Source organism: Thunnus albacares, chromosome 8 (genome assembly GCF_914725855.1).
Source record: "Thunnus albacares chromosome 8, fThuAlb1.1, whole genome shotgun sequence".
In the NCBI taxonomy this organism is placed as follows: domain Eukaryota; kingdom Metazoa; phylum Chordata; class Actinopteri; order Scombriformes; family Scombridae; genus Thunnus; species Thunnus albacares.
The window spans coordinates 31245633-31267038 of record NC_058113.1 but is presented as its reverse complement, the minus strand read 5'-3'; the positions used below and the strand labels follow the sequence as shown (position 1 = coordinate 31267038).

General features: G+C 38.3%; 1 protein-coding gene and 1 long non-coding RNA gene across 2 annotated transcripts in view; one reads left to right on the top strand and one right to left on the bottom strand.

The window, feature by feature from the left end:
- Positions 1 to 21406, bottom strand: part of bbs9 (Bardet-Biedl syndrome 9) — a 205347-nt gene that overhangs the window by 156937 nt on the left and 27004 nt on the right. Inside the window, exons 10-13 of the mRNA XM_044358108.1 lie at positions 18335 to 18516; positions 17396 to 17472; positions 17259 to 17312; positions 17013 to 17115 (exon numbers count right to left, since the gene is read on the bottom strand). Of these exons, the coding sequence (XP_044214043.1) occupies positions 17013 to 17115; positions 17259 to 17312; positions 17396 to 17472; positions 18335 to 18516 (416 nt within the window). The remainder of the gene's footprint in view (positions 1 to 17012; positions 17116 to 17258; positions 17313 to 17395; positions 17473 to 18334; positions 18517 to 21406) is intronic.
- On the top strand, positions 5204 to 5777 carry LOC122986765. The gene is made up of 3 exons (XR_006404367.1): positions 5204 to 5296; positions 5439 to 5529; positions 5718 to 5777. It is a non-coding gene; the product is annotated as an uncharacterized LOC122986765 (long non-coding RNA).

The window sequence follows — 21406 nt, the reverse complement described above, 5'->3', positions numbered from 1 at the left end:
GCTACAGTTAGCTGTGTACTAATATTCATACAAACTGAGGCTACAGTTAGCTGTGTACTGATATTCATACAAACTGAGGCTACAGTTAGCTGTGTACTGATATTCATACAAACTGAGGCTACAGTTAGCTGTGTACTAATATTCATACAAACTGAGGCTACAGTTAGCTGTGTACTGATATTCATACAAACTGAGGCTACAGTTAGAAGCAATGTACTGATATTTATACAAACTGAGGCTACAGTTAGAAACAATGTACTGATATTTATACAAACTGAGGTTACAGTTAGCTGTGTACTGATATTCATACAATCTGAGGCTACAGTTAGAAACAATGTACTGATATTCATACAAACTGAGGCTACAGTTAGAAACAATGTACTGATATTTATACAAACTGAGGCTACAGTTAGCTGTGTACTAATATTCATACAAACTGAGGCTACAGTTAGAAACAATGTACTGATATTTATACAAACTGAGGCTACAGTTAGCTGTGTACTAATATTCATACAAACTGAGGCTACAGTTAGCTGTGTACTAATATTCATACAAACTGAGGCTACAGTTAGCTGTGTACTGATATTCATACAAACTGAGGCTACAGTTAGAAGCAATGTACTGATATTTATACAAACTGAGGCTACAGTTAGAAACAATGTACTGATATTTATACAAACTGAGGCTACAGTTAGCTGTGTACTGATATTCATACAATCTGAGGCTACAGTTAGAAGCAATGTACTGATATTTATACAAACTGAGGCTACAGTTAGCTGTGTACTAATATTCATACAAACTGAGGCTACAGTTAGCTGTGTACTAATATTCATACAAACTGAGGCTACAGTTAGCTGTGTACTAATATTCATACAAACTGAGGCTACAGTTAGCTGTGTACTGATATTCATACAAACTGAGGCTACAGTTAGAAGCAATGTACTGATATTTATACAAACTGAGGCTACAGTTAGAAACAATGTACTGATATTTATACAAACTGAGGCTACAGTTAGCTGTGTACTGATATTCATACAATCTGAGGCTACAGTTAGAAACAATGTACTGATATTCATACAAACTGAGGCTACAGTTAGAAACAATGTACTGATATTTATACAAACTGAGGCTACAGTTAGCTGTGTACTAATATTCATACAAACTGAGGCTACAGTTAGAAACAATGTACTGATATTTATACAAACTGAGGCTACAGTTAGCTGTGTACTAATATTCATAAAAACTGAGGCTACAGTTAGCTGTGTACTAATATTCATACAAACTGAGGCTACAGTTAGCTGTGTACTGATATTCATACAAACTGAGGCTACAGTTAGAAACAATGTACTGATATTTATACAAACTGAGGCTACAGTTAGAAACAATGTACTGATATTTATACAAACTGAGGCTACAGTTAGCTGTGTACTGATATTCATACAATCTGAGGCTACAGTTAGAAGCAATGTACTGATATTTATACAAACTGAGGCTACAGTTAGAAACAATGTACTGATATTTATACAAACTGAGGCTACAGTTAGCTGTGTACTAATATTCATAAAAACTGAGGCTACAGTTAGCTGTGTACTAATATTCATACAAACTGAGGCTACAGTTAGCTGTGTACTGATATTCATACAAACTGAGGCTACAGTTAGAAACAATGTACTGATATTTATACAAACTGAGGCTACAGTTAGAAACAATGTACTGATATTTATACAAACTGAGGCTACAGTTAGCTGTGTACTGATATTCATACAATCTGAGGCTACAGTTAGAAGCAATGTACTGATATTTATACAAACTGAGGCTACAGTTAGAAGCAATGTACTGATATTTATACAAACTGAGGCTACAGTTAGCTGTGTACTAATATTCATACAAACTGAGGCTACAGTTAGAAACAATGTACTGATATTTATACAAACTGAGGCTACAGTTAGCTGTGTACTAATATTCATACAAACTGAGGCTACAGTTAGCTGTGTACAGATATTCATACAAACTGAGGCTACAGTTAGAAACAATGTACTGATATTTATACAAACTGAGGCTACAGTTAGAAACAATGTACTGATATTTATACAAACTGAGGCTACAGTTAGCTGTGTTGTGATATTCATACTAACTGAGGCTACAGTTAGAAGCAATGTACTGATATTCATACAAATTGAGGATACAGTTAGCTGTGTTGTGATATTTATACAAACAGAGGCTCTAATTAGTGTAGCCCAAAACTACAGAAGAAGCATATCTGAATGGTGTTTTGGTCCAACAAAAACAATCCGATAATTTCCTGCAAGTAAGACACAGTACACAGTGGCATTGTCTTTTGTGAGGCAGAATATATGGTATTAGCAGCAACCATGCAGGAGAGACTGTAACTTGTGCCAGCCTGTATAAATCTTTGAGGATAACCAAAGTGGAATTTGTGGCTGTATGTACTCATTTTATAGAATATAGCTGTTACTAATTCTAATGCTGTTTCTAATGCTAATGTATGTACTACTACTACTAGTATAGTAGTAGTATTAATGCAATTACTGCTGTATTTTAGCTACTTAAGCTACTACTGGTTCAAGTACTCAACGTTCAGACTACTAGTAATATTACTTTACTAGTAGTAATAACTACAAATTTAATTATACAATTCTCATATTTTATGTTAATTTAATTTCAATTAATTTAAATATCTTCCTTTTTGCATGAAGTAAGCACAAAGATCTTTAGAATATGAGCCTTTTTAGATACATTAGAAAAGACAGAACAATGGTTATAAAATGTATATTAATACATGCACAGCATGGCAGTCATGATATTATCAGTAAAAATTTGTAATATTAATTTAGAAGTTAGGATATTAAAACATATTAAAATATTTTACTTTTGGATGCAATAATATTTTTGTGAAACAGGAGTTCAGCAATGCAATGATAAAATTTCCACACTGAATCAAAGAGTTGAGGGAGGAACACACCTTTCCTGACTTTTGCGGTCCCCATCTTACCTATGCCCATCCCCCACCTGCCCTGGTCACACGGTTTGAGCTGCTGACAGTCAGTAGGAACAGGCGCAGCAGCACAGACAGCAGCAGCACAGACACACAGAGACAACGGATGGCTGATGGCCGAAGAGAGGAGAACTAATGGAAACTAAGTAAGTACATGAAACTTTTAGTTATTATTAATTAGGCTAAGCTCTGTAGCTAATGAGTTTGCAGCCAAAAGGTAATTTTTTGTTAGTTTGCTAAATATAATTCTGTCAGTAAAATTTTGAGCTGATATTTTAGGTTTTTTCAGGTTATTGACTGGTTACTATCTTTTTGCCACTTATTTTTACTTGGCTGGCCTCAGATACTGTATTACTGTAATATTCAGCAGTGTGGAAGGACAGTGAGGCTGAGGAGAGGAAAGAGGAATGTTTAATGAGCATTTTCACCTGTTACAGCCATCAGTAGCTAGAGTTAGCTTCCAATGTTGAGTAATTTACTAGAGTAAGTTCTTAATTTAACTACAGGCCTAAAGGCTTTATACACCTAAACAAGCAGCAATTGTACTGTAGTTAGAAAATGTTATTTTAATTGTATTTAACCTCCTGCAGACAGAGTGCACAATCCACCAGGCTGAAGGCACGCTTACAAACACTCAGGGAGCATCATGATAAATGCTTATGCAAGTACATGGAGTACATAAATCACCAAACACAGGTAATGCTTTCAAATTTGATACAATATATACAATATCAAAGTTTAGATAATTTAAACATCATAATAAACATCATAATATGTACTGAAGATCATTCTGGTAGTTTAGTATGATTTTTTCTTTCTTTTTGTCTATTTAGTTCATGATTGAGATTATAACAAAACTGGAAAAGGATGTAGCTGTCCAAATAATGTTTGGAGGTATATATTGACACTGCTAATTATTGCTAACTACAAGAAACTGCATGAATAGTACATATGCTGTGACTTGATAGATGTAATCCCTATATTTTAATGGCAGAGACTCTGATCTTTCTCTTAAATGTGGCCTCTTACATTTTTTAGTTTTTAATTTAATAAAAGATGTGTTTAGGAGTACAGTGCTCTGGCTCTTCAGCTATAGCTTTATACAATAAATGTGTCTGTTACAGCCCTCAAGAAGACTGGAAAAAGGGGAGAATACCTCATCACCACCAGAAGTTTCATCTGAGCTACACACAGCTTCCAAGAGTTTGGTAAGTGTCAAACAAGTGCTGATTTAGGTTGTCCCATATGACAGGCCTCCTAACAGTTTACTTCACACTGGCTTTTATGCCTGTTTTGTTATAGATTAATATAAATCTCTTTTCCTAAATTCTATATACCTTCCTTCCTAAAAACGTTTGATGGAAGCACACCGTGCTTAAATTCTGTGAGTAATACAGCAAATTCAGTTCAATATTATAACTTTAATTTTTCTATGAAACAAAATAAAAATTTACATTAAAAACTAAATTAAAGTTAAATCATCAACTTAAGTTGTTTGGGCAATTATCAGTGCAGCAATTGCAGTAGCACATAAAAATGATCTTTAATTCATTTTTACTAGCACGTTAGTAGTGATGGCTTAGATAAGTTAATATATTGTGTGATAGCATGTTGATTGTTTGCAGGTGCACAGACCACAAACTGTTTCTTCAACACTGCCACATTTTGATCTTCACATGAAATGGGGAAAATGTTGTGACAGTGCTGATTTTAACAAGGGAGAAGAGTTTTCTGACTCTGATCTACTTTGAATATTTAATTAGCTCACTGTGATAGTTGCCTCCTTTGTGCACCTTCTCATGCTCTGCTTGATGCTAGCAGACCAGTTCACAGTTAATAGACAAGGATTAGAGAGAGCTGAGGGGGAGAGGAGAGCCAGAATGATCGATACAGTTTTAAATGTTGACAAACTATATCCAATGTTAAGTAGCAATAAAGTAAAGCCATCTGTGCTTTTATGTGTGACACAATATATGTGTCTTTCTTTTCTTAAACAATCACATGTATGCAATGCATTCTAAGATGCTGAATTGGGTTGCATGGCCTGACAAGTTTGCTGTACCACACATACCATACATAACAACACCATATGTTCTTCAGGAACCTCATGTTCTGGAGAAATGATAATAAGTATTGTTTGTCTATGTTGTTTAGCCTGCAGGAGGTCCAAACCAGGAGGAGGAGACTTCATCACTATCATCATTTATATCATCAGTAGTAACACTATCATCACTATCATCACTACCATCATCATCATCAGCATCAGAGGTTTCATCTGAGGTACTTGCAATTTCCTAGAGTTTGGTGTCAGACACCTGTTCACCCTGTTATTGTTACTAGCCAGTTAAAATGCAAATATCCTTCCAGGTAATTAGAAAATTACTGTAGTGAGTGTGCAGCTTCTTGTATTTTTCTTTTACAGCTCACCTTAGAATACCTTGAACGGACGTCCAAGGTGTCTGATGGATCAGAGGCGACTGAAAATCAGACCTGCGCTATAGAAGTGGTAGTTGGTAAGTATAAAGCCTGCTGCACCTCCAGATGTGTCAGGCATTTTGGATAAAAGCATCTGCTGATTGTATGAATGTAATTGTAAGAAAGCAATAAGTTTATGTTTTTAAGTGCTTTAGATGGCTTTGATTCAAACAGTGAAGGTGTGTTGCCAGTTAGCTGTTAATTTATTGTATTAATGTTTTAACAGGATCCTCAAGATCTAAGAGAAGATGGCGAGCTGAGTCTGACAGCGGTGACCCTAAAACAGGTATGTGTCAAACTAAATGCAGTGAAATATGTTCACATTAGTTTAACCTCATTTTTTAAAAATGTTGTCAATACTCTAAACATATAAATTGTTTGCTTTAATTTTATAAATATGTAATTAGTTTGTATGATTGTCATACTCAATGACGATACACCACCAGCCTTCATACTGGAACAAATAAACATACAGAGGCTAATAAGTAAAACTTTTTACTTCATATAACTGTGTAAATGGGTTGGGTTGTTTGAATTTATATAAATGGTTATTACTTTCAAACATCCATTTATTGCTTCAGAAAGTACGTCTCTCAGGAACATGATATATGAAAGTCACCGCATGCTAACGTCACACTTGGAAGTTATTAATGTTTACAAAACTGTTCATCTATAAAGCATTTTGGCTTTCAAAATGCTTTATGGCTTTCATTCAAACAGTTAAGATGTGTTGTCTGTTAGATGTCAATTTATTTTATTAATATATTCATCATTCATGATTTTAACAGGATCCTCAAGACTGAAGAGGAGACAGAAAACTGCTGAGTCTGACAGCGACGACCCTAAAACAGGTATTTCACACACTAAATGCACTCTGGGCATTTGTTAGTTACCTGTCTTTACAGCGCAGTTTAATTTGTCACACACGCTTAAAATAAGCTACTCAGTCTCAACTTTAATTGAACAAAGGTGTGTTTATTTTCCTGTTAGACACTGAACAGCTGACCTTGTAAACAGGATTTCCACAGCTGAATATATCAAATTCAAACAACTCCAAGATTCTCCCAACCTTAAGAGCTGCACAGTCTGTTCATAGATCACTGGTCTACCCCCCTGATTGTTTTTCATTTTCTGTCTTCTTCCTTAGAAACCTCAAAAAGGAGGGGCTGGTCACCTGAAGAGGTACAGGCTGTGGAAAAGACACTAATGGCCTTCATAGGAGCTGGTACAGTACCAGGAATGTTGGATTGTGTTGCCTGCATTACAGCTTCACCAAAAGCACTTAAAAAACGAAGCTGGATGGCGGTAAAGTACTATGTTAAAACCCGTATCACTGAGATTCAGCATGAAAGTGCAAGAAAAATTAACTGAGAAGACTGCAGTTCTTTCACGTTCTTAAATGTGTGGATACATGTGTTTCTTTCTGCACTTGTTCCAGTACAAAAGCAGTCCACTGATACACCAGATTATGCTGTTTCGCCAAATATGTGTAATGGATCTCCGACAGACTTCATGGATCTAAATCACTGCTTTAATGAGCGAATCATTGATCATGTGGACCCCTACTGGCATGGAGGGAAATATAGAGAAACAGAGTTTTTGTTGTGCTTGTTTGAGTTCCAAAGTTGTACTTCTTGTGACATAAACTTAAAATGGCGGCAGAGTGAGGCTTGTAGGATGTAACGGGGTGGATGTTTTAAATGAATTCAAAGGCCATTTTGAATAAAAGGTTTTTGTAAATTTGAGCATAATTTGTCTTTCCCTTTTGTACAGTAGGCCTTGTTTTCCTCTGAGCAACAGCATTTTAGAAACTCAGTCTGGTTTTTTCTTCTTTATGTAATCTAATATTAAGGTTTCAGCCCAAGATTAGTTAATTAAATGCTTGTCATGAACTGTGCTGTGTTTAACAGTGGTGTTGATTGTATATTAATAGACATAACATGATGTCCCCATGGGAGGTAAATTCCTGACTTAACATGATGAGTCCCCTGAAGGGTCAAAATTCAGGTTTAAAATTTTTTTGAGAGTTATTGAAGTTTCAAGTGATTTTCATGTTCAGAAAAATTTATGATGATTTTAGCAGTTAAAATTATGTTTCTAGACCCTTCAGAAAGGGTGGATCCCATCAGGCTGCTGCCAGTCATTGGTCCCCGGCATGTGATAAAAACCCGTATGTGTGTGTGTGTGTGTGTGTGTGATGAAGGAGAAGAAAAGAGCCGCAGACACATAGAGAGAGAGAGAGAAAGGCGGGAGAGGGAAGGAGGCATGTGGAGAAGGTAAAGAAAGTAAGAGGGAAGCAGGTAGAGGGGAGGGGGGAGAAATAAAGACATTGAAGGACAGCATGACAAGAAGAAAAAGGAATAGATGGTAAGAGCGAGAGAGAGAAGGTAAGAGAGAGAGAGAGAGAGAGAGAGAGAGAACAAAGGAGGCAGTGTGTGGTGAACAGGGAATCGAGTCGCCATCTGAGACGAATAAAAACTGGAATAACAATAAAAGTCAGAAGGCGCTACCTCCCCTCTTCCTCAACTTCCCCCCCTCCTCCTCCTCCTCCTCCTCCTCCTCACACACACACACACACACACAACCACTCCCCCAAACACTGAACAGCATATGCACACACACACACACACACACACACACAAACACATGAATCAACACTTTTATTGTCCGCTGTTTTTCTGCAAAGCACTTTGTAACAAATCCCTGCAGAAAACACTTGGAAATAAACTGGAGTTGACATTCGCACTTGTGCTGAACACACACACACACACACACACACACACACACACACACACACACACACACACACACACACACAGACAAGTGTGGATGCACGTCGAGAATCAAAGACACATGAGGCGGCGGCAGCAACACACACACACACACACACAGCAGCTGCAGCAGAAGGACAAAAACATATACTGTTCTAAGGAAAAACGATGACGCTTATAAGAGCGATAGTTCAGTGTGTGTTTGTTTATTTGTACATGTGGTTTGTTGTGTAACTGCATCTGTGCAAGTGTTTGTTAAGATGAATCTGTGTGTTGTAGGAAGGAGAAAAATGAGCACACACAGAGAGAGAGAGAGAGAGAGATAAAGATGATGATGATGATGAAAACCAGACAGAGGACGTGTCACACTAGCAGCGTTGTTCTTATTAGCGTCGCTTGTGTTTCTCTACATTACATTTATTTAATGCCACGTTTTTCCGTAACACCCGCTGCTCTGTCGCTGCTACTTGCATCTGTTCTTCTTCTTTGGTATTTCTATATTTAAAAAAAAAAAAAAGTTGCACGAGTCATCAAATGACAAAACAAAGGAGGATAAAGGAGAAGCTATGGGTTTCTATAGCACATAACTACATATATAAATATATGAGTAATAAGAATTAAATAGAGATTTTATGAAGTTGACATATTTATCTGATTTTACTGGAATCTTTTTTTCTTGAGTTTGAATAAAATAAAATCTTGCCACTGGATAAATTCCTGCATAAAAAGTCAAAAAGATTGATTTTTTTTGTAGATATATTTGTTTTATTGATGCCAAAAGTTTTCATTTTATCTTTAGTTAAAGTAAATAAACATGATGGACTTGATTTTTCCTAGTTACTGTTTTCACAATCTGTCATCACCACAAACTCTGAAAACTTTAACTCAATTTGTTCTGGAAAAAAACAAAGCAAAACATTTTTTTTTTAATCTATTGTCATTAAATTTTGTATTGTTTTGTCATTATTTGCATGATTTACATCTACATATATACTGTACTACACATACAGCAGGTTTTATTCCATATACAGCCACTTCAATCCATGAACTGTGTGTGATTTTCTGGACAAAATCACCCAGTAAACTCTGACTGTGTGACTGGGATCCAGTTCCTTTGAGCCAGTTCCCAGCATTCATTAAAACTCATGCAGACTCCATTAATTTATTTTTTTCCCTTAATTTTTCCAGGACTGTAACGGATGTAAATCACTCGGTTCAGGGGTTAAATCTGACCATTAAGGGTCAGCCGCGGTCGTCCGAGCCGCTTGCAAAGCTGAGCCAAGCCATTCCGGGCCAAAGCGGGCCAGCGAGGGGTCACATAGTTGGGGGGTGAGAGGAGAGGGGAGGAAAAAGAAAGAAGAAGAAAGACAGAAAGCAAGTGTGTGTGTGTGTAAGTGTGTGTGTGTGTAGTAGCTCTCATGTTTCACAGTAGAGCTGTTGATTGACTAGTGGAAGCCAGCGCCAAATTTCTGTGTGCGGGAAGACAAAAGAGCGTGATATAAACACACACACACACACACACACACACACACACACACACACACACACACAGAAGTACTTCACAATGGGTGCGTTTCTATATTTATACAGCTACATTAGGGTGACACATGCATGGGTTTATGCTTATGTGCCCATGGATATGTATGTGCAGGGTGCAATTTGTGCAAAAAATCAGAGGGGGGGGGACATTTTTATTCATGGAAATAAATAAGATGCATGGCGAGCCTATATAGACTATGAAGCGTATTAGTCTATTTCATGCTGCTGTTACAGCAACATTTATAAAATAATTATGAAATTTAACAATTACATTTTGCAGGAATATTTTAATCTCTCTTTTTTTTTTTAAAATTCATCAAATAGTGCGATATTTTCATTCTCAGGGACGTGATGTCAAGTTCATGACCTTTCCTCATCTGGACACATAGGAGATGTGATCATATACAACAAAAGGTTAAAAGTAAATCCCTCAACGATCCTTTCGGTGCTGCAGATAGCGCCGCTTGGCCAGACGTCCTGTATTTACACTTAACATTTTGAGTGCATAAGTGCGTTCACACTGAGAAGTATGGAAAAATGCACCCAGATGGAGCACTCAAAACAGTCAAAAAGTTGAGTGTAGAACTATGGACACTTCTCGCCCTCCATGGTCGCCATCTTGGCTACATAGTGGAAGGGGAGGGACCACTTTTCAAACTGGAAATGGTGGCTGAGTACGTTGTAATTACGGTGACCATCACCACATATTACAAATGTAAGTTATTCATGTATTTTTTAGCACTAAGCACCACTTTTTTGGGTTAATTTAGCAGTCTGTAATCATTTGGTGGCGCGAACGATAACGCGAATGCTAACGCTAGCTAATGCTAATTTGCGATCATCATTTCCGGTAAGTGCACACTGGCTGTCTTTGATTTGAGACGACACTACCCTGTAGAAATTCGCACACTACACCAGTAAGTACATAGTGTACACAGAGTACTACATGGAAGTGTATTTGAGACACAGCTTTAATGTCATTCTTGCTGAGTCACTGATAAATTCATCTCTATGCACTGCAAACTTCAGTATCGAATAAAAAATAATCACAACATGCTGTCATGAAAATAAATAGGCTATCTTCTTTTTATGCTTTCCTGTGGAGGGGTCAACTGCAGCGTGTCGCCCCTCTTTTACTCACATCTCTGCAAATCTCTGATCTCAACCTCTGGTCCATTTATTGCATCATCACGTAGCCTCGACGCCGCATCATCTCTATAGACTTTACACTGCTCTCACATTACAGCCCCCCTTTTTTTTTTAAATAGCCTATTTTTATTTGAGATATTTTATATGGTCTATTTGTGAAGCAACATAAATCACTATGAGGGGGATAAATTTTTGTCCCCATCGGGGATGAAAAATAACTCAGCAGAGGCAGGGATATATAGACCAGCGGGGGTTAAATCCCCTCCATCCCTCTCGGCAAATCGCACCACGTGTATGTGTAAGTATTTATATGACTTAGTTGTGTGTGTATGTGAGAGGCTTCTGAATCTGACCTGTGTGACCGCTACCTAAACTTGTGTAAACAGTGCAGTGAGTCACGGCCTCTGATCTTATATAGAAACAGTGAAACGTTGGGAGCCGCTGCCAAGAAGAAGAAAAAAACTCAGAACCAAACCACCGGATTCATCCAGAAGCCTTTTTTTTTTTGGCGTCTTCTTCAATGAATTTACTTTTAATTATGTTTGAGTTTTTGTTGGCGCGCTTTTCGTTGTCTCCTCAGACATGGATGCTATCACTGCTCATGCTAAGCCTCTGCTTAAAGTTTATGTTCATTCATGAGGTGGAAAATTGAAAATGACAAACGAGACATTCATGACACTCCTGTAACATACACACGTTACTGTATCTATGTTAATTGGCAAAAAAAACATGCTGATAGTCAACCTTAAAAGTGTAAAAGTATTAAATGTTGAGTGTTGGCTGAGTGAGCAGCCATGTTCATTTAGTATCACTATTTTACAAATTTCAGTTGGTCTTTGGATAGAACTGATCTGAATATGAGACCGTCTGGTTGTGTGTATTGATCTTTCTTCTTATCCAGCTGCTCTGCTAAGTCTTTGTAAAGTACACGCTCACATATAAAAAGCCAATTAGAAACCCAGTTACATACATACACGGCCAAGAAATCGGCTTTCTCCAGGAGGGAATCCGGTTTCTTTTGGGGGTGTGGCTACTTGTCTTAACCACAAGGCCACCAGGCCACCAATCAGGTCTCTCTGATCTCCAACCCCAATCACAGAAAACTGATTTCTCATTTACATGACGTATATAAACTAGGGATGTGCAGAGAGCCCAGTATTTGTATTTGTGTCTGTATTTGTTGAGGCAGCAAAATTATTTGTATTTGTATTGTGTCGCTTTTAATTTTAGAAAATTAAAGTGTTACAATAAGTGTTCATGAAGTGTGTGTCAGTAGCTCAGCTTTATCTCTGGGGAACACCCCCAATCCCAGGAGTGATGTCCTAATTAGGAAATGTGCGTCATGTAGCAGGTGGATGTGACTCCCCGTCGTTACTGATAGACGTCACAGCGGAGCAGAGGAGAGACACTGAGATAGTGATGTAACCGACCTGTGAGCTGGTATTTAACATGTTTTTTTTTCTCTTCCTGAAAACAAATCATTTTTAAAATATTTGTATGAAACAAATATTTGTTAAAAAAACTATTTGTGCTTTGTCGAATAAAGTATTTGTATTTGGGCACACCCCTAATATAAACACACTGAATAGGTGTTTAGTGCAGCAAATAATGATGCAGCATCTAACAGTAATACAATGCAAAGAAGAAAAATTAAATCTAAATGAAATATATGCTATATATTATATACAAAATACATGATTCTGACATTATAACATGTCTGGAAAAATGTATGGGGGAAAGGTATAGATTTAAACTGCTAAAATATGCATTACATCATATTGTAAAAAAAAAAAAGAAATAATAAATATAAAACATATGCCAGAATATGAAATGTAAGTCATATGAAAAAAAGTGTCATTTTAATAAATGGAGGAAACCGACACAAAAAGTTACAGGAAATATACTGTGTGTTGTGTAAAAAAAAAAAAAAGAAAAAAAAAAGTGCATCATGTTCGCATTAAGAGTTATAGAGGTCGTGTACGGTATATGTACAGATAAGAATGCACTGTGGTAAAACGCATTACGTCTCAGCATAGACACATCATGAATCACGGCAGAGAGCAGTGGTCAGTTTGATTCAGGGCTCAGAATAAATGGATGGTGTTCCAACTGCCTGAGAATGCTGCTGCTCACATCTTGAAATCATAAATTCACAATCCATACTGGTCCTTCTTTAAAAAAAAAAAAAACTTAGCAACTACTCCTCTGTGATGGATGATGGTTTCAGCGAATGTCGGGAGCAGTTTTGGGAGAAAAAAAAATGACATTTTTTTCTAGAGGTAATCCAGTTTCTGTGCCTCTGTGCTTCAAAAAATGACTCTAGTTACCATCCACATTATCTAAGCACGACCTTTAGCATTTAATTGAACTTATGACCTCGTACTGATCATTCTGTTGATAATTCACAATAATATTAAAGAAGAATAATCAAACTAACAAATGGAAACGAGGTCCAGCAGTAACATTCCTGTTGTGAATTCTGGGACATGAAAAAAGAATTTAAATTCATTCAGCTTACTAGATGTAAGTGACAACATGATGCTTAAAATGAAAAATTATTTTTAAAATGTAATGACGAGACAAAACTGGTCATTCTTTCTCTCCTCCTCATCTCAGTTGGTGACCAATAATGTTTGGAGCTGTTGCTTCTGGACATCTCGGAAGTAGTGATTACTGATGGTTTTTACACATGATTTCACACATGAGAATATTTCTGAAACACGGACTGATGGTGCAACAAGCATCTATGCCGACACTGTGCATCGTCTATATCACATACTTCAAAATAAAAAGGAAGACGCTTCTCATTTTAACGCTGTTGCTTTGGTTCCACCATGAAACAAAATGCAGTCAAAACTAGGGATGTACGATATTATCGGCACGTCATCGGTTTCGGCCGATATAAGGTGTGAAATGAAATATCGGCACATTTTCTACCGATTATGAGAGGCCGATTTGTTGCCTTCTCCTCCGACACATAACTGTGCTTCCCTCCGGTCATGCTGCTGCTAACGCTCCACTAGCCTCTCAGCTAACGTTAGCCCCCGCTCTCCATGTGGATCCAACGGGAGCACTAAGTCCCAGTCTGTTATTCAGGTTAAAGTGGGAAGAAGCAGCAGGTCTGACAGGCAGCTTGAGTGAAGTGGAGCCTGAGGAAGAAGCACCGGGACCGTCAGGGTAAAACAGTCCGTGGAAGAGCTGCTGTGTTCGGCTGCACAGATAGGAAACACCTTGACTGACTGGATGTACCACTCTGTTTGGAAAAAAAAAAAAAATCTTCTTTTTGGTTTATAACGGCGGTTGGCAACCAGCCTATTAGGTGCATTACCCTTTTAACAGCACTTTCTGCTCCGGAGTGTGGACCAGAGATTAAATCCTACACATTAATCCCATCTGTCTAATAAACTCAATGAAAACTCCATCAACTTGGCAGGTTCATTAAAGTTTTAACGCTGAACTCCTGAACTCCAGTCTTCCTAAATTCTTCCTTCATATATTGTCTTTCTCGATCATACTTAGTACAATCTATGATTGCATGTGTAATAGTCTGCTCAGCCTGCTGGAATAAAATATGTGCACATATCGGTATCGGCGATTGCCCACAATGAGTTGGAAATATCGGCATATCGGATATCGGCAAAAAATCCAATATCGTGCATCCCTAGTGAAAACTAGTCAGGTTTAGGAACATGTCTTGTCCTGATGCAGCAGCATTTTAAAATGTGAGAAATATGATAATGCAGCCTTCAACAGATGCTCATCGTACCATTAAGGTGGAAATGAGACACACTGTACTTGTGATGTTTGTTATGACATATAATAGTGTGTAGTGTGGTGTGTGACACTTTCAATCAATCACGTTATTCATTCGTGTGTGTAGAGCAGTTGGCTTCCACATCCTGGTAAACCACACCGGAGATCATTTTAAATGAGGTAAAAAAAAAAAAAAATAGCCAAAAATGGTTTGTTAAGTAAGAACAAATGTAGTTTAACTCTGGTGGACAGAAAATATATTTAAAAAAAAAAGAACTAAACAAAAAAAGCCACAACAGACGATTGATTATGGACAACATGGAGGCAAATGTCGACAGCGAGAAACTTCTCGTGCTTGGAAAGTTTGTCCAACAAACCTGGAACAACAGTTGCTTTATAATATGTCAACAGCAAGTTTAGAAACTGGACATACTTGTCTTTACAGAAATCTCTAACCTGGCAGGATGACAGGCGGTCTAACAATCAGTCTATCAATGAGTCAAAGGATTTTGCTTTCTGCAGCCAGACCATAGAAAACAAACTGTAGGTGCACAGCCAACGTAAAGAGACCCGCTCCATATGTAGACCGACAGGCGGAGCGAGGCACCGACACCGCCACGGTTAGCCTGGAGGTTCAACTCCCGACGGGGCCACAGATTTTAAAAAAACGTGTATTCTCATGGTGCTGTAAGGAGCCTCCGATAAAAGCCGACTGGTTTACATTACACACCCTGTAAATTTACGTTTGCACGTCTAAACGCAACACAAAAGGTGGAAAGAGTCAAACAGAGGAGAACAGACGTGTGTAAGCAGCTCGGAGCGAATGGCAAATGGTGTGTTACGGGATGGTTGATGTTCTTTTAATGAGCCGACGGCAGATATCAGTGTTTAGGGGGTTCGGAGGTTGTGTGTACGCAGCGTCTGGGGGCGATTCAGATCAAAGTTACCGACGTCTGGCCGAGGTGACCGACTCTCTCTTCTCTTACAGCTAGACGACTGAACACACAGTGTAAAGGCTGATAAGGGCTGAACAAACACATACTGACACACACTTCTCACACACTCACTCAGTCACTACTGTGTGTGTGTGTGTGTGTGTGTGTGTGTGTGTGTGTGTGTGTGTGTGTGCTTTAGAGGAGGACGTGATGAAGGAGGAGAGGAGGATAAACATTGGATAAATGTGTGTGTTGTGTGTACTGTATGGTGTGTGAGTGAAAGAGTGAGTGACAAAGAAAGGCTGAGAGGAGGGAAAAAAAAAAAGAACAAAAGTGATTGATAACATCAGATTATGGAAGATATTCACAAATCCAGCTGCACGAAAAACATTTCAAGGTTTTTCTTTTTTTAAAAAAAAAAGCCCTTAATGCTGCATTAACTTAAAGTACACTTGAGTTAGTTTAAGGGCTTTTAAGTGTTTGATCAGCAGCAGCAGCAGCAGCAGCGAGCTTTTCCTCACACGTCCCCGTCTGACTGTCTGTACTCTCTGCCTCGTCTTTTCCCCACATGTCAAAACTCAAAAGCTTTTCTTTTTCCTCCCCGACGCCGTGACATGCTGCTGTGATTAGAGATCGCAGAGCAACCGTACGCTGTGACGCTTCTGCTCTCTCCTTATCAATGAAGTTAACAGACGAAGGCTTAAACCATCACTTTTAATTAAATACGTGGTTTTTGCTGCCTCGTTTTCCTTGAAGCTTAATATTAAAAGTTTGAAATAACTTCTTCAGATATTAGCAAAACTATCTGCATGCAAAGACCACTAGAGTTTTTTGGTAATTTGGATAAAAATGAAGTAATTCTACTCTGTGTTTGTGTGAGAATGTAAATCAATTAAAATAGTTAAAGGGAAACTTTAGGATTTTTCAACCCTATTTTCACATATTTTTGTGTCTAAGTGACTAATATGAAGAACAGGTTTTTTTTAAATTGGTCCAGTATCCTGAATTTTCCCTTTAAATGGTTTTATAGACTCACTAGAGCAAGTTCAGAATGTGGCATACACTACAGACTGTTGCAAACTTTGTATATTTTCCACTTTGCTCACAACTCTTGGGATATTTCTCAAATTAAAAGACGTACTGTATGTTATTAAGTGAAAAGTTAAGAGGGAAAACTAAGTATTTACTGCTTGACTATAAAAGATTTACAGTAGAAGGGATGGACACAATATCCTAAAACCTGCACGATGGAATGTAAATGAACTGAAGCTTATTTCACTCCCTTATAGATACAATAGAGGAGGAGAAGTCAAAAGAAATACACACACACACACACACACACACACACACACACACAAAGAAAAGCTGACTGACCCATGGGTTCGAGGACAAACTGGTCCTGAGTGACAGCAAGAGGAGGCTGAACGCCGATGGTCAGTTTAGAGGACTGGACGACGCAGCTGGCCTTCACCTTCACCTGAAGGGAGGAAGATGATGAAAGTGAGAAAAAAAATAGGTAAAGATGTGTGAGAGACACAAATACAAAGGAGGAGGAAATATGTAAAGAAATAAGACGAAGAAAGAAAGACGACATGACTTGATAAGAACAGAAGAGCTCACCTGTATGGTTACTGACGGGATGGACAGACCGTTGATATCTTGGATCGGAGCTTGCTGTAAAAGAGAAAAAATAAATGAGTATTTATGTGTGTTTGTGCACATGGAAATATGTGTGTGTGTGTTTTATGTGTGTGTACCGATGGGCTGTCCATGCCGGGAGACACAATGGCCTTGACAGTCAGGTCCTCTTCAGTCTCAGTTTGAGGCAGGATGTCTGAAATGATGAAAACATCGTCCGTATCGCTGATGTTCATCAATATTTTTTTTTACAAATGCAGGTGATTAGATTCTCAAAACCAGCCCAAAAAACATCAAACTCAAGATGATATGTAACTTGTCACATCTGCATAACAAATGATTTGATCTTTTTAATGAAATGGATTGTTTTCAAAAATGATGTCACACTTTAGAAAACAGTCAATCAAATAGAGCTGAAGCAAATAGTTGATCAAAAGATAAATATTCAGCAACGATTTAATAATTAATCGTGTAAAGCAAAAAAAAAACACCAAAAATCTTCTTTTCAGATGTTCAGGATTTTCTGCTTTTCTCTATTTCATATCATTATAAACTGAACATCTGTTGATGTTTGATGATGTTATCTTGGGCTCTGGGAAATGAATCAATAATGAAAATAATCATATGACAATAATAAAATCAGTTGCAGCTGTAAAATCAACAGAAAAAAAAAACAATCAAGAACAATTTTTATTTCTAATTAATTGTTTAAGCAGTAAAAAACTACCATATGTTTGCTGGTTACAGTCATTATAATGATTATTTAGTTCATTTGAAATGACAACAGTCAATAACAATCTTAGGAAATCCTTTTGGATTCTGGTGACTTGTAATTTCTTTTAGACATTTTAAAGACAAAGATTAAATATTTTTCATTTACAAAACACAATTAGTTAAAAACTTTCTGTATGACCTTTTATCAACCAGGTGAAAAAGCAATGGCAGCTTCCATCACAGTCGGGCTTTGTTGAGATGTTAGAGTAGTTGTGTCTCATAGCTCCAGTGTTTTATAGTTCTAGTGATATGTTGAGTTGTTGTAGTTTCTATTAGTCTCCTACCCTGAGTCCTGGTGGCTTCTCTGATGAATCTCTGCAGCTTCTTCATCTCAGCGTCCACCTGCTCATAGTCTGCCTCTCTGGCATCCACCTTCGGCGTGGAGAAGAAGGAGGGATCCGTACCCATGTACGAGCACAGGAGGTGACCGTCTGAACTCAGACTGACCACCACTCCCTTCAACTCCCTGAGAGGAGGAGAGGAGAGGAGAGGAGAGGACAGGAGAGGAGAGGAGAGGAGAGGACAGGAGAGGAGAGGAGAGGAGAGAAAAGAGGAGAGGAGAGGAGAGAAAAGAGGAGAGGAGAGGAGAGAAAAGAGGAGAGGAGAGGAGAGGAAAGAGGAGAGGAGAGGAGAGGAGAGGAGAGGACAGGAGAGGAGAGGAGAGGAGAGAAAAGAGGAGAGGAGAGGAGAGAAAAGAGGAGAGGAGAGGAGAGAAAAGAGGAGAGGAGAGGAGAGGAAGCGAGAGGAGAGGAGATGAGAGGAGAAGAGAGGAGAGGAAAGAGGAGAGGAGAGGAGAGGAAGCAAGAGAGGAGAGGAGACGAGTGGAGAGGAGAGGAGAGGAGAGGAGAGGAGAGGAGAGGAGAGGAGAGGAGAGGAGAGGAGATGAGAGGAGAGGAGAATAAAACCTGAGTATGAATGTAGAACAAAAACTAGGAGAATAATTTGCACATCAGTCTCTTGTTTCCCCCCAAAAACCCAGAAATATGTTACTGTATTACTCTTACTGTGAAATCATTTCTTTCAGGAAATCTGTGTCAAGAAATGTTATCTAGTATGTCCTTTGCTCTTCAGGAAGAACTTAAAATTTGTCTGAAGTTGATAAAAAGTTTTGCAGCAGTAGTTCTTTTGCTTTATAGAGAATGTTAGAGTTTAGTAATGGTTTGTGATATGGAACGAGATGGAAAGAAGCAGAGTACGAGGAAATGCTGAGTGATGCAATAATGTATTTTAACAGAGTGTTTGTGTGTGTGAGACTGTGTGTGTGTGTTAACTGGTTGCAGATGTGTTGTAGTTCCAGTGCAGTGAGGCGGTAACACACACACACACACACACACACACACACACACACACACACACAGGAGGTTCAGGTCGAGAGCAGCAGCCGAGCTCCACACCTGCACAGGAGGGCGTCTGAGGGGGCATAAAACTTTCACTTTAACTGCTGCGGAAACCCTCTCTCTCTCACACACACACACACACACACACACACACACACACACACACACACACACACACACACACACACACACACACACACACACAGATAAACTCACATGCATACAGACATATTGCCAACTGCAACAGAAAAACACACACATGCATAAAAACAAAAGCTCTCTCACACACACACACACACACACACACACACAGTTCCCCTCTCACAGAAAATGAGTTCCCACCATTTGTGAGAGAAACACTGTTGATCATAAATATAAACGGACAAACAGACAAGAGAGGAAACACACAGCTGGTAGATACAGAAATAACACAACCATTAACACTAAATACTACAGTATATAACAGCTGTACCACCAGAGCAGCACAGCTAAGAGCTTAAATAAGACAATCTGAATGTGAATAAAACAATAATTATTATCATCTTCACCAAAGAGGTGATGCTACAGATTCCAGTGAGATTTGGAGGAAGGTTGCATCAAGGAGCAAATGATGAGTTTTATGTTGGAAATAAGCAGCATGGAAAAAACGTGTTAAATGTATCACATGACTTTCTGTCACTGGCGGAGGTTTGTTGTCTGAGTGTTTTCTAGTCTAGTTTTGCTTTGTTGTAACATTCAAGAACAACAGCGTCCGTGGACTCTACACTCGGTTACGTAACACCATGGCAGAGCTGGTGTTTTTTAAAATGAAACTGTCAAATAAAATCAATCAATCCATTAGTATCAAGGATCTGAGTCCAGATATATGACGGTACTGTTGGACCTGAGACCTGCTGCAGTAACCTGACTGGATGTGAGTGGATGGATGTGTTAACTATGATCACATTGTTTTAGTCTGTTTTGTAATTTTTTTTTTTAAGCAAAAATGCTAAAATTTTGCTGGTTGAAGTTTCTTAAATGTGAGGATTTTAAGTTTTTCTGTAATATACATGATTGTAAATTGAATATCTTTGAATATTGGACAGTTTATCAGACAAAACAATATATTTGAGCTCTAAGAAATCATATAAATGGTCATTTTTCACTATTTTCTGATATTTTAAAGACAAAGCGATCTATTTATTATTAATCAAGAAAATGATTGTTAGTTTTTTGAGGTGAGACAGTGACAGTTTGAAATGTGAGATGCGAGAAAAATGACAGTTGAGGAATCTAAAGAGAGACGGATCATTTTATTATGGGCTGGCAGAGCTAAAAGAAATAAAAAATCAACACTGCTTCCAAAAACAACAAAGCAAAGACTCCTGAAGTGCTGCTGCTGCTGCTGCTGTGATGGTGTGTGTTTGTTTTGTGTGCATTTGTGTGTGTGTTCCTCTCCCACACTCGGCGTCCCGTCAACACACACACACACACACACACCGAACAAAACGATGACTATCGAGTGCTTTAAAACAACACAGCCTCAAACTAAACCAAACAGGCTACCCCAGACACACACACACACACACACACACACACACTATCTCCATGATCAAACACACACACACTCACAGAAAAACCACATCATTTTTCACCCTTGTTTGTGTTTTTTGCGTTGTAATTGTATCAAATTGCGGTTTGATTGGAGTCGTTTTTTGGTGGGGGGGGGAGAAAAAAAAAAAAGACAATGATTGGCTACAGCTGGCCCCTCCCTGCTCTGCTCTGATTGGACCAGCTGGAAGACATTGCCGGGGTAATTTCCTGTCAGAAGTGACACGCTGGATTTCACATGCTGATAAACACGACGACATACCTGCAGTGTGCATTTATTTACCTGTTTATACTGTACACGCCGGTCTAATACACATGTTTATCGTGTCCTACCTTGATGTAGCAGAGATGAGTCTTTTCTTAATGTTTCCTCCTTCATTGTTAAACCTTTTTTTTTTTTGTTGCTACGGTGAAAACGGTGGCATCAGG